This window comes from Tupaia chinensis, unplaced genomic scaffold (genome assembly GCF_000334495.1).
Source record: "Tupaia chinensis unplaced genomic scaffold, TupChi_1.0 Scaffold000228_1, whole genome shotgun sequence".
Taxonomy (NCBI): domain Eukaryota; kingdom Metazoa; phylum Chordata; class Mammalia; order Scandentia; family Tupaiidae; genus Tupaia; species Tupaia belangeri.
In genome coordinates, this window is record NW_006159703.1 from 3,255,231 (window position 1) to 3,269,402 (window position 14,172).

At 42.1% G+C, this 14,172-nt stretch overlaps 1 protein-coding gene across 2 annotated transcripts in view; it reads right to left on the reverse strand.

The window, feature by feature from the left end:
• DPYSL3 (dihydropyrimidinase like 3) overlaps positions 1-14,172 on the reverse strand; it is a 131,414-nt gene that overhangs the window by 31,424 nt on the left and 85,818 nt on the right. For both annotated transcript variants that reach the window (XM_006148051.3, XM_006148052.3), the window contains exons 2-3: positions 7,124-7,212; positions 2,179-2,363 (exon numbers count right to left, since the gene is read on the reverse strand). In XM_006148051.3, coding sequence (XP_006148113.1) covers positions 2,179-2,363; positions 7,124-7,212 — 274 coding nt within the window. The remainder of the gene's footprint in view (positions 1-2,178; positions 2,364-7,123; positions 7,213-14,172) is intronic.

The window sequence follows — 14,172 nt, forward strand, 5'->3', positions numbered from 1 at the left end:
AATATTAAAAAAAAAAAAAAAAAAAAGGAATTAAAGTACAAGATTCTTTGGGTACAAAGAAAATTTGAAATATATGCATAGTTCTTCTGTAATAAGCAATTTTCATGAACTTGTGAAGACCCTCCTTGTATTATTGGGTCATCAGGAAAGTCTTGCCACATTTTTGTACAGAATAACGTAGGAAAATACATCATGCCCTTTTGATGACCCAATACATATATTATGATCCTTTTTTTTTTTTTTAAAGAGGCTTTTGCTACAGGGCGCGTGCTCTAACCAGAAAGACAGAAAGAGACAGAGACAGAATGTGAGAAATCACCCTCCGGGGGGATGGCCATGCCGCAATCCCTTCTTCTCCATTCTGCTCTCAGGATCTTGGGCACGCACGCACATGCACCATGTGAGTTTAAGCTACCGGGTCCAGGACTCGAACCACAGTCGACTACATGGGAGTCCAGCGACATAGCCATTACACCAACTGCTGGTCCCCCTATTTTTTTTTTAATAATTATTTTATTTTGGGGCCAGCAGGTGGTGTGATGGTTAAAGGCACTGGACTCCCATGTGGCCAACCATGGTTTAAGTCCTGAACATGGTGGTTTGCTTTCTCACTTTCCCTCTCTCTCTTTCTCTGTCTCTATCTGATCAAACTGGAAAATAATAATAATAAACATAAAGTTAAATAAAATAATTCTTAAAAAAAGAATTATTTTAACTCTTTTCATTTATTTATTTTAATTTGAGCAGAGAGGGACAGAGAGAGAAAGAGGGAAAGTGAGAAAGCAAGCCACCAGGTCCAGGTTGGTCATGTGGGAGTCCAGCACCTATAACCACCATACCACCTGCTGACTCCCTATGATCCTAGTTTTGTTAAATAGAAAAAAATGTGCAGAATATATAGCCAAACCTTAAGAGCAAAGTGGGATTATGAGATTTTTTTCTTCTTTTTTTATATCTAGTATTTCTAACTTAACTATGAATGACATGAGGCATTTGTGATCCTTTGTATGCTTGGCCCTCTTGTCACCTGGAACTCTGTCTTTCCTTCTCTCCTCTAATGCAGAAGACCAGCATGGTATGCATCTCAAGGATGATGAACAGGTCTGACTCCTTGCCCAGATGGCAGAGAGCCAAGCCAAGGTCACTCACTGCCTCAACCTTCTATCAAGACAGCCCAAGAGCACTTAGGAGAACGCAAATGCTTAGAGCTACACTACTACAGTCTGGAACAACGCGAGGGCTTTCACAGGCTGGCAGCTGCTGTGAAGTCAGCTGACTTCCTCCCTTTAGCTGGAGAAAAGCTTTGGCTTCCTGGATTGCACCTTTTATGGCCTTAGTGCAATTTTCCTGAGCTTCCACACCCTACTAGCTAAAGCTAGTGCTTCTGTCAAATGGAAGTAAAGCCAGTGGATAACTGTATGGCTTGGGCGGTTCTGTGATCTCGGGGTAGATGTATGCAGTGTCCAAATAAACAGTACTTTCTATGGCTAACCTACTTCAGGGTAGTGCTGAGATGGGACCCACCTCATCAGATTTCCTTAGGAAAAGAACTACCTTGGGATCAGCAATCCAAAGGCATATAACTTCCTGTTTCTTTGGAATTGCAATAGTTATTAGGAAAAAAATAAAATAAAAAATAAAAAACAAAGGAAAACACTCCCATCGCTTGCCTAATCTTAAATGTATGATTTGGTCAAAATACAAACTAGATAGAAATAAATGCCCCTGAAGTGAACCAATTTCCCAAAAATTGCAAGTCTCTTTTATCGTTCTTTCTGTGATAGCCCCCGATTCACGCTTCTGTACCTCCGCTCTCTGCCTCCTCCTCCCTCAGACCCAAGCTGGCATCTCTTAAGTAGCTTTTTGTGCCCTATTTACAACCTTTTATGTCCACTTCACCAATGACAACCAGAGACAATATTTCCCAATTCCCCATTCACTGAAGGAGCAGCCCACGCTAAGGTAGACAAGAGCAGACAGTGGCTCTCATGGTCACGAGCCCCATGAATAGCCTTCGTAGAGTTATGGTGCTGCCAGTCCTCTCACTCCAACCTGCTCTGCTCAGGTCCCATCCAGTAGGAAGCCTACCAACTGAACTGAGGAAAGTGTACACCCTATCGTTAGTAAGTTCATTAAACACACATCTCTGCAAAACCAGGTGTAGAACCTGAGACTTACTGATCATGGTGGTGCCACCTGCTAAGGCGGCCTTTGTCCCTTGGAAGAAGTCATCCACTGTGGTCATGCCCTTGTATGGCATCTGGAAATGAGTATGGACGTCGATGCCTCCAGGGATCACCATCTTCCCATTGGCTTCGATGGTCTTCACTCCTCCAGGGACAATCAGATTGTCTCCAATTTGCCTGGTGGGACAACGAAACAACTGGCCATTTAAAAGAGCAACTTTGAAGACAAACATAAGGTTACAAGGATTTTTTTTCAAGAATTATTTATTTAGTTTTATTTAATATTATCATTATTTTCAAATTTGCTACACGCTATGTGCACTCACCAGAGAGACAGAGAAAGAGAGAGAGAGGGAAAAGTAAGGAAATAAGCCACTAGGTCCAGGACTGTTAACTATGCGGTCAGCCACGTGGGAGTCCAGCACCTTTAACTATCATGCCACTTGGTGGTCCCTTATATTCGGATTTTAAACCCAACAACTTGTATTTATCAAAATATTCTTTCCAAGTGACTCTATAAAGAAATATAGATATGCATGAAAGAAAACAATTTTTATCAACACAAAACAATCTGATAGGCTGGTAAGACCACATGCCCTGGCTTAGCACTGTACCTCTCCAGTGTTGTGATGGTGTCCAGGATATAGCGTATGTAAGGAATTTTTCTGGGGGGCAGTGGGCAGTGTAATGGTTAAGGTGCTGGACTCCCACATGATCAACAGTTTGAGTCCCAGACCCAGAGGCTTGAAATTCACACCGCGTATATATGCATGCTTGCCCAAAATCCTGAGAGGAGAATGGAGGAGAGGGGATTGCAGCATAGCCACCCCCCCGAGGGGTGATTTCTTGCTTTCTCTCTCTCTCAGTCTCTGTCTATCCAGGCGAGCTTACATGCCCTAGAGCCAAAAATCTCTAAAAAAAAATTAAATTAAATTAAATTAAAAAAGGAAAGAAATGTTTCTGAAAAAGTATTATTATTTTTCCTTTCATTTTGCTCTTTATTTAAGGACGAGGAATCATATTTAGAGATGTCTCTACCAAGTGTAAAATACTGAGCTGTGAGGAGAGATGGAAGAAGGTAATGAATCAGTGCAAGAACAAGTGTGGGAACTGGTCTCCTCTAAGCTGCGCTTCTAACCAAAGGACTCTAGCTGGGTCATTTCCCACCTCAGTCCTCACTCCAAACTCCACCCCTCCCTGACAACTTATTAGTGAGTCCCAGCTGATGGCAGACTCACAAGGAGTAGGTCAAAGACACAGATCCTCCAGCATCAGCTGCTTTTGTCTGGCCAACATCTCAGTGGAAGCTTTGTGCCAAGGAAGGTGACTGAGACTACCTGCTAGACACGGCTTCACCTGGGAAGCCTCAGGGCAGATCAGAGAGAAAAAGGGCCACTCGGGTGGGGAAGAACCTGATGAGTATCTCAAAGGCACACAGAAGGCAGTGCAATGACTCCTGCAAAGTTTTACTGACAGGTCATTCAGTGTTGCTTGGTTTATTGGTGCTATCACATCCTTGATTTAAATGGCTAGTCAAACTTGTCCACTTTGGGATCAAGGTAGACTTACAATTCATAAGCCTCTACGTTACCATTAAATATCTTCTATCTTTTTTAGAATTATTTATTTAAATGTATTCATTATTATTATTATTATTATTATTTTAATTTGCTATAGGGCACATGTGCTCATCAGAGAGACAGAGAGCAAGAGAGAGAGAAAGCAAGCAAGCCACCAGTTTTGAGACTTGAACCACAGTTGGCTACATGGGAGTTCAGTGCCTTAACTACCATGCCACCTGACAGCCCTAAATATCTCCTGTCTTAAGGAGATATGTATCCCACTGCCAGTGCAGGAATACTTCCTCTTTTGTTCACACCCAGCCAAGAGAGATTTTCCCTCGTGGAGTATCTTGGGCAGTAAGAAGCCCACCCCTGGCCTGCCACACTCAAAGTTCTGCAACTAAAATAAAGCATTTCTAAAATCTCTAAGGGTTCAACTTTACCACATCATCACTGGGCCATTCCAGGTCACCACAATTCAAAACCCACTGTGGAAAAAAATCCAGCCTTGATGGTAACTCCATGCTAGTCCAGATACTGGCCAGTTCTGTTTTCATTTTCCTTTCTCACTGATTTTCCTCTGAGAGAAATTGAGGACCAGTGGTAGGAAGCAGAGCCTGGCCTGTGAGTGTGAATGTGAGTGTGTATGCGTTCACCCATTTTGACAACTAGCATAATACCAAGACTGAAAGAGGAATGCATCTCCCTTTTTTCTCCACTGCACCAATCAAGGTCACATTAATTCTTGAATGCTCAACTTCTATCTCTACTCTTTGGTCAAGTTTCTACTGACGACCAAGTCTATTGGGTAAGGGTGTGGCTATGCTCTGGATTGACAATCTACTCTGTCAGTTACTAGCTGTATGACCTTGGCCAAGTTATTTCACCTCACCATGCCTCTATTCTTTCATTTGTAAAATGTAATAAAGATGCCTCCTCCTTAGGGCTATGTATAATAATATGTGCAAGCCCATAAAACACTATTAGGCACATAAGAATTCAATAAATACCAATTACTATAATTAGTAGCCAGACTGCTCCCACCTCTAAATCTCATCAATTCTAATTTAATATTGGATACTGTTACTACCTGGCAAGTTAGGTCTTTTACATATATACAGATATCTTGGTTGCCCCCAAAGACTATACGGTCTCTAGGAAAGACAGCATAATGATTTGGGCTCCTGTGACAGCTACTGTACTATGTGACATAGCAGAGCCTTCGTATAGCAATTATGTCGCTAGACTCTGACATGGCTGACCACGGTTCAAGTCCTGAACCTGGTGGCTTCAAACCCGCACTGAGTACATGTGCATGTATACCCAAAATCCCAGGAGAAGAATGGAAAAGAGAGAACTGAGGTGTGGCCATCCCCCCTGGGGGTGATTTCTCACTTTTTCTCTCACTGTCTCTGTCTGTCTCTCTCTGGTGAGCCCATGCCATGTGCCCTAAGGCAAAAACCTCTAAAAAAAAGAATTCATCTTACATATTCAGCTCTGGCAGAGAATGCCTGAAGCACCATGTGAGGATGGATTGTGAACCAGTATTTAAGGTTCAACTGTGAAATGTTCTATAATAGATGAGTGATGCCTAGCATGAGCTCTGAAATGAGGATGCATTAGGTATTAGATTATTTTTTCTCTCTGCAAATCTCTTAAGTGAGAGCATTTGCTACGTGGCCATACAGAGCCAATTATAAATAATAAATTTTTTAATAATAGAAAAGTACAAAATCAGGGCCGGCAGGTGGCATGGTGGCTAAGGGCACTGGACTCTCTCATGGTCAAGCACGGTTCAAGTCCTGGACCTGGCAGCTTAATTTCTCACTTTCTCACTCACACATACTCTGTCCCTCTCTGGTCAAAATAAAAGAAATAAAGTCAAATAAAATCATTCTTTTTTTAAAAAAAGAAAAATATAAAATCAATTATGGCTTATATTTTGAAGAAATTATTGTTTTACACTACTGGATCATCAGATAAGTCATGACATAGTCTTCTGTTTTCCTATGCAAAAATGTCTCATGACTTTTCCAACGCCCCAGTACTTGGCTTATCTACTATTTCCATTTCTCGCACATCTAGTATGAGAAAGTAATGATGTATATAATAAAAGAAAGTAGTGCTGTCGATGGTCAAAGCAACTATACAAAATATCTTTGTTCTTATTTTGTTCATTTATTCATTCAACGTATTTGACTAATAGGTAGATGTTTAGTGAGTTACTTCCTTGCTCTGTACCTTTCTTCTCACTGTAAAAGTAGGACTCACTTCATTTGATTGCAGGCAGGTAGAATGGGATAAAGCATGTAAGACTTTAACACAGTGCCTGGCGCGCACTACACACTTAATGAAAGGTAGCTCTTGTAGCTGTGTATTGAGTCCTAGGGTTCAAGTGTTGGGGTACAGCAATGAACCAGATTTGGTTTACACTCTTGAGGTGGTCCAACAATGTCAGAAATGCTATAATTGAAAAAAAGCACACAAGGTTTTGAGAACACATAGAAGGTGAGCTAGTCTGGGGACCAGCAGTTGACGTAACGGCTATGTCGCTGGACTCTCACGTAGTTGACCACAGTTTGAATCCCGGACCTGGTGGCTTAAACTCACACCAGGCATGCGTGCGTGCGTGCGTGCCCAGGATCCTAAGAGGAGAATGGAGGAGAAGGGATTGCGACGTGGCCATCCCCCCGGGTGGTGATTTTTCACTTTCTGTATCTCTGTCTCTCTCTGTCTTTCTGGTGAGTGCATGTGCCCTATAGGAAAAAAAAAAAAAAAAAAATCTCAAAAAAAAAAAAAGTTACCTGGTTGGGTTGCTTTTTTTCTAACAGAAAACTGTTTAGGTGGTCAGGAAAGCCATTATGCATTTTCCTATGCAAAAAATGCACCATGACTTTTCTGATGACCTAATTTTTAGTACTTACATCTCCTTAATGAAACTATTTCAAAATCTTGTCTGAAATTCCTGTTCTACCTGTGCTCTGACCATCGAAGCCTTACCTTTTTGTCAAGGTTCAGTTTGAATTCCCTGTTCAAAACCATACCTCTAAATGTTTTCTCCTTTCTGTGTACTGAAAAATCACTTCTGATTTCATATTTTGGTACCTATTACGTAGGCCTTTTTTTTTTCTTTTTTTAAGGTACTGCAATTTATACATATTTGTCAGGATCCTCAAGGCCAGTGGCCACATGTTCCATCTTCTAAGACCCATAGAGTGCTCACCATTAGCAGCCTGCACCGAGGAGGCCTCAGACTCATTCCGCTGATTGAATTCAAAGTTTTTTCCCTTCATTCTTGTCATCCCTGTGTTTTTCTGGACCTCTAACAAGAAGAGGAAGTACAGGAAGATAAAGAGAAGGGTTATACATACGTACTTTATTAAGCCATCTTCCATGTAGATATCAGCATAAAAGGACTGATCATCATTGACGATTCTGCCTCCCTTGATGAGGAGACGGTCACTCTAGAAGAGAAGGAAAACAAGTCATTCTCACAGCTGGAATCACAGAGAACAGTGGTCAGCTAGGGTTTCTCCAGTTCATTGTTCTAGAGGCCCCACTAGAAGCGTATTTAGGAAAGACATTTGTGTGCTCAGTGCTTTCAGCATTTGAGCTGGTGTATTTGGTGAGCATCCAGTCTTCTTGTTGGCTTCCAATTCAAATTATTCTGCGGTTTTGCCTCTTGCTTCTCAAACCTATCATAGTCACTCAGAAATGTAGCTACTCAAGTGAGCAGGACACTCTTTATATTATCTTTCCTTGTTCAGTAAGCATTGAATATTCAAAATGAAGTATTGTATACTTCAGTGCCTAGCATATTGCTTGGTATTCTGCTGACACTCAATGGTGATTTTCAAACATAGAATTTAGGATGGAGCATACAATAAAACAAGCTTTTAAAAGTATTTATAATGGGGGCTAGCAGATGGCAAAAGTGGTTATGTTGTTGGACTCGCACATGGCTGACTGTGATTTGAGTATTAGACCCAGTGACTTGAAACTCACATCAGGTGTGTGTGTGTGTGTGTGTGTGCGTGCGTGCCCCAGATCCTGGGAGGAGAATGGAGAAGTGACTGTGGCATGGCCATTCCCCCTGGGGGTGATTTCTCACTTTCCCTCTTACTATCTCTGTCTCTCTCTCTGTCCAGCGCATGGGCCCTACAGCAAAAAACTCTTAAAAGAAAAAAAGTATTTATAATGACCTGAGGACATGGCCAGATCACGTAATATTTACAATACAGGATACTTACACATGTATGCACACAGAGTCGTGAAATGTATAAGAAAACTATTAGATAAGAAAAGAAAAAATACCCATAGTATTTAAGTAGGTTGGAAAATTATGTATAATTTATATAATTTTATTCAGTATTTTACATATTTTCTGAGTGTATTTCTTCATTGCTTTAATTACAAGAAAAATAAAGTCTTTGTGAAAATTTTAATTTGGATACAATTTGGATAAGTAACCTGACTGGAAACAATACACCTATACTCCAAGTTCATTAATAAAATAAACATACGTTTTATGTATAAATTAGGAAAGGGGCAAACCAGTGTTAGACCTAGAGATCTCAGATTTCATTAAAGGAATGGAGCTTAGACTGGAGCATGAGGGATGCATGCAGCTTTGCTGGATTTGTCGGGGAGAAAAGAACTTCCAGGAACCCGGCTGAATGGACCTATGCATGCATAAAAAACAGGAGGCTGTATGTGGCGAAGATTCAGCTCAGTGCCTTCAATTCTACCCATCCATCATCCATTCATCATCCATCATCCATTCCCTCACTCGCTCAACAAATAATCACTTAACATTCATTATTAACTAGGTGAGGACAGTACAGTTGTGAATGATCAGGCCCGGATAACTTTTATGGAACTCAAAGAGGAAGTCTAGTCACAAAGAAATAAAACCAGCAAAACAAATGAAATGACGCAAACTTGTATTAGGCGTCATAGAATATATGGGATGAAACTGGTTCAAATGGAGGCTGGAAAAAGCCTTTTCAGAAACAACAATTTGGATGGAGGTAGGGTGCTAGTTTCTAGCATGTGTGGAGGCCAGGATATAGGAGATTTTGTTTCTTTAAAATCTGAAAAAGATCAATGTGAGGGAGGTTAGGGTTCAAGGAGGAAAGTGGCATGAGATAAGGTGGGGAGAGAGGGCCGGCTAGTCAGGGTGGGCTTGGCAAGAGTGTGGCTTTGAATGAAAAGACATTGAGACACCTGCAACTGCCAGGAGAGGAGTAAAGACCTACGTGGGGAAGGCAGTTCTGGACTGCACAGCTCAGGGCAAATGTCCTCCATGGCTATTTGACCACCAGGAGTAAAAGCCATCGGTCAAGGGATCAGGGGCAAGAAGGCCTCATATTCGGGGCTAACCATGATCAGCATTCCTTTGATCTTGATTCCCTGGCCCCTGTTTGAGAACAGTAGCTTTCACAAAGGATGTAGGTTTCCTGAAGAAGGGAAGCCCCTGAGACTGGCTGGACTTCTTGCTTCAGAAAGGAAAGGGTGTGAACAGAAAATGAAAGTTAAAGAAAATGAGAGGTAAAGTGTGGGTCCCATGTGGGGTATAGAACATTACTGCTTCGCTTCTCCTGCTTCCAAGGTATTGCGTGAGAACAGGAAATTTCATCATGTCACATTGTCGAGGGAGAGGATTTTAAAAAGAAACAGATCAATGAGGTGTTTAGAGAAAACCTGCATGTGTGGCAAAGGAAGATGTGCTAATGAGGTCAAATATAAACCACCACATGTGATCTACAAGCCCCTCATGATCTGGTCTCTGCCAATATGTCCACCCCCAAATCTATGGGGTGTTGCCTCATATTTTGTACAGTGGCTAAATTACCAAATATGTAGTTCTTGTCACCTATCAGGCTCTTGGGACACTAAGTAGTTGCAAAAATGTCCTCTCTGCCTTCTTATATGTTCACTGCCCTCTAATAAATATCTTCTCCTTTGGTGAGCCAAAAGGTTTCTCCCCTAGGATACATTACCTGCCTTTCCAGAAGAATATTTCACCTGCTCCCGCTACAATTTAGTTTGAACAACTATAATGATCTGTATCACTTGATTTATCGTCCAATTATCTCCTCACTAGACCAGAAGACTCCTTTGGTTTTGGAACCCTGTGTCTTGATCTTTACACCTTGGCTCTTGAAGGCCATCCTAGACAGCTGCTATATATACTGGTCAAATGAACAGCGGAAGGGCAGGACATGGGAGGCTGTATTATCCTGGCATGATAGAAAGGTATCTGAGTCAGAACATGATTGAAATGGCCATGAAGGCTGTTGTAACCTACTCTTTAACAACACTTCAAAATTATATGGTACAGTTCTAGTTCTATGCTTCCAAATGAACGTGCACATTAGGAAAATATATATTCTCAGTAACTGCCACCAAATCCGTATTTGGTCACCAAATCTGTATTTTATATGCTCCAGAGGAATCCTCCACAGTCATCAGCCAGCCCAGTACCAAGCGACAGACCAGTTCCAGGCACCTCTGTGTGTCGATGAAGGTGACCCAGCATCTCCAACAAGAGCTTCATAATGATAATAACTGTAATAGTTCCCTCTTGTAACTGGATACTTTTCTGATTTTTTTTCTCTTTCCAGCAAAAGGGCGGAACTAAACTGATATTTGGAAAGGGGCCAGACTCTGGTTAAACTGAGACAAGCTATGAAATATGACCGGCCTAAGGACATTCAGCCCCAAACCACTGGTGTGATCATCACTTCCTTTAACAAGAATCAAATGTCAGCAAAGGGGCAAAAGCTATCTCGGGCCCTGTGTACAGCAGGGGAGTGGAGATTACCAGCTGATCCAGGAGGAATTAACACCATTAAGATGGCATCATTGGAAACTCTTCAAAATGGTAATTAAATAAACTCTTTCTGGCTCAATAATCAGGAATCTAAACAGAGCCCAAAGACAAATGATAGGCCTGGTATAGGTTTCAGAGAAGGAGTGACAAGCCACCTGTGCTTCGTGGGCTGCAAGGATTACTATTATTATTATTTGTTTTCACCATGCAGAGCAGAACTATCAAAACCTAAACCCACAGAGCTCAAACAAACACTTCCCCTGGGGGTCTTCAGTTTGCTCCCACGGCCTCCTCCTGCAAACCACTTGATTAATTTTAACTCTTTCCATGCATGAGCGATCCATGACAAAGAAGAGCCTAGGCAAATCAAGCAAACCAATCAGACACCCGAGTCTGAAAGGCAGTTCTTTGGCTTGGCACTGAGGAATGTGAAGATTGGGTATGATGTAACTATTGACTACCCCCAAGCCATATAAAACCAAACCTTGGGGCCAGCAGGTGTCCTGGTGGCTAAGGATCTGGATCCCACATGGCCAACCATGTAGTTTGAGTTCTGGACCTAGTGACTTAAAACTCATGCTGGGCACATTTGCGAGCATGCCCAAAATCCCAAGAGGAGAACGGTAAAGGTATTGCAGCATGGCCATCCCCTCTGGGGGCGGGGGGAGGGGTGTGATTTCTCACTTTCTATCTCTTTGTTTCTCTGTAGAGTGCACGCACCCATAGCAAAAATCTCTCTACCAAAAAAAAAAAGAGAAAAAGAAAAAGAAAAAGAAAAAGAAAGAAAAAGTTGTGTGAGTGTGTGTCCTTGCCCAAAGTCCTGAGAGAAGAATTGAAAAGGGATTGTGACATAGCTATCCCCCACTAGAGGGTGATTTCTCACTTTCTCTCTCTTTATGTTTTTTTCTCTCTCCAGAAGGGCACACACTCTATGACAAATGTCTTAATAAAAATAAATTTAAAAACCTCACCAGACACAAAAAAATAGTTGTCTATGAATTTATGACCAGCCTCATGGATTAAATATGTTAGGCTCAAAAACCAGAATAAATAAGCCCAACATCTATTACAATGAATGAATGTCATTTTCCATAATGAATATGGCTTTGTGAGGCCTCTGTGTTTCTGATCCTGGCAGCAGAAGTTGCCAAGCATCCATGACCTGATGCCTAAGGAGGTAAAATGGTCTAGCCTGGCACTTACCAAATTTTTGGATGTAATAAGGCACATACAAAATAATATTGCTAGAGCACACTGGGGTGACCCAGAAAGTATCTGGAACCCAAAATCAAGCTATTTAATGGCCAAAGCAACCAGCCAGGGATTCTGCTTTAGGCCCCGCACAGCCCCCAGGGCTGAGTGAGTCACAGTCTCGCAACTGGCAGGATGCCAGACAAACCAGTTGGCACAACTGGGAGAACCAGACAGACCACTTAGGTAGGTATGCCATCCTGAGTTAGGACTTAGCTTCTCAGACTTCAGTTTTTTTCTGGAGTGAGTAAAACCTAGCTCACTTCACAGGGTAGCTATCGGGAATGAGGGGCAAAAAGTGCAGTGGTAAAATGCTGCGCTCTGGGGACCAGCATTCCGCGTAATGGCTATGTTGCTGGACTCCCATGTAGTCGACTGTAGTTCAAGTCCTGGACCCGGCGGCTTAAACTCATGCCGGGCATGTGTGCATGCGTGCCCAAGATCCCAAGAGGAGAATGGAGGAGAAGGGATTGCTGTGTGGCCATCCCCCCTGGGGGGGGGTATTTCTAGCTTCCTATTTCTGTGTCTCTCTCTGTCTTTCTGGTGAGCACATGCGCCCTATAGCGAAAACCTTTCAAAAAAAAAAAAAATGCTACACTCTGAAAGGCTGACCCACACAGGAAAGTTCCAGGCTCATGTCTAGAGACCTCCCTGAGTACACCAAGCACACACAGAGTCATAAACCAGGGCTGGCTGAGGCTGGGGATGGATGTGGCATTAAGACCCTGTGTGGGTCGTTGGGAAGTGAGGCAACCACAACCACTCCTCACTTAACGACCTACCTGCTCAACAACCCATTCGGACTTCCCACAGTTCTCCAGCACGAAGAATCCCCTTTTCCACTCTTTGTCTCATTCCCATGGTCAGTCAGTATTCACTACACGAAGGATTCACAATCATTCAAGATTACATATTTTGTTTATAAATTTGTACTTTATTATATATCCACAGTAGTATTCAGAATAAATAAAAACGACTACGTTGGATTTATATTATTGTGCTGTGGTGTGTCTTGTCACTTTCTGGCGCTTACCTAATGCGTGCTTTTTGTATGGATAGAGTGACATTAGTCTAGTGTGGTGTTACATGATAGCTATTGAAAAATGCATACCCTATGGTGCCACCACCACAGGACATTCTCCTTTAAGTTCCTTGTTAATCAACCAATTTATTAACAACCTAGTTATTGGAATGGAACTCAGTCATGACATGAGGGATGCCTGTATTTATTCCCTTAATATTATTTATATTACTTTAATTTTTTTAAGCCTTAAGAAGTATGTTAGAGAGAGAATATTGTTCCTATTTTCCAATTAGGAACATAACCATAGTCAGGTAAGCGACTTAACCTACGTGATGTAATTAAGAATTGGTAAGTTCTGGATGGAAGTAAACCCAGGTCCCCATCTCTTGGCACCACACTGATGTCTCCCAGGTCACTGTACCAAGTGTATTTAAACTTTATGACAGGGACCAGCAGTTGGTGTAATGGCTATGCTGCCACAGTCGACCGTGGTTCAAGTCCTGCACCCGGTGGTTTAAACTCACCCCGTGCGCGTGTGCGTGTGCCCAAGATCCTGAGAGGAGAATGGAGGAGAAGGGATTGCGGCATGGCCATCCCTGCCCTGGGGGGATGAGTTTTCGCTTTCTGTCTCTCTGTCTTTCTGGCAAGCGCACGTACCCTATAGCAAAAACCTCTCAAAAAAAATAAATAAATAAAAATAAACTTTATGATAAATGGCTCTTTCTGAAAGAGCTCTCCTGACATTGAATCTGACTCTCCCAGTGCTGAAACTGAAGATCCGTTCTCTGCAGGAGGTAATTTTATGAATCCAAGAACTTTTAAGCCACTACTTAAAAATCAGTGCATCAAAGCTGCCCCTTGTGACGTGAACGTGTCAATGCAGTTTATAAAATTATGTACCTTACAATCCAGGGTAGCACGGGCCTTAAAGTGTGATAAGAGTCTAGCCTTTTTTCCTTGACAAAAGTATGATACTGATGAGGAAAATCAGCTCTAAGGAATTTGGGGTTTGTGACAGAAAGGGGGAGGAAGAGAAACAGAACAAAGAAAGGAAGGGAGTGAAAAAAAGAGAAAGAGGATAAATGAAGAGAGAGAAAGGAAACAAGAGGCAGGAAAGAAAGGAAGGAAAAGAGGATGGAAGGAAGAAAAGGAAGGAGGAAGGGAAAAAGAAAGGAAGAGAGAGTAGGGACTGAGAAGATGTAAAGAACCAACCAGGGATATTGTTATGAATGACTGACTCAAATCACAAGCAAAGAACAGGCAGAATCCGGAACTCAAGCGTGTTGGGGTGGTTGGTTCTCAGCTTGGTTTTCT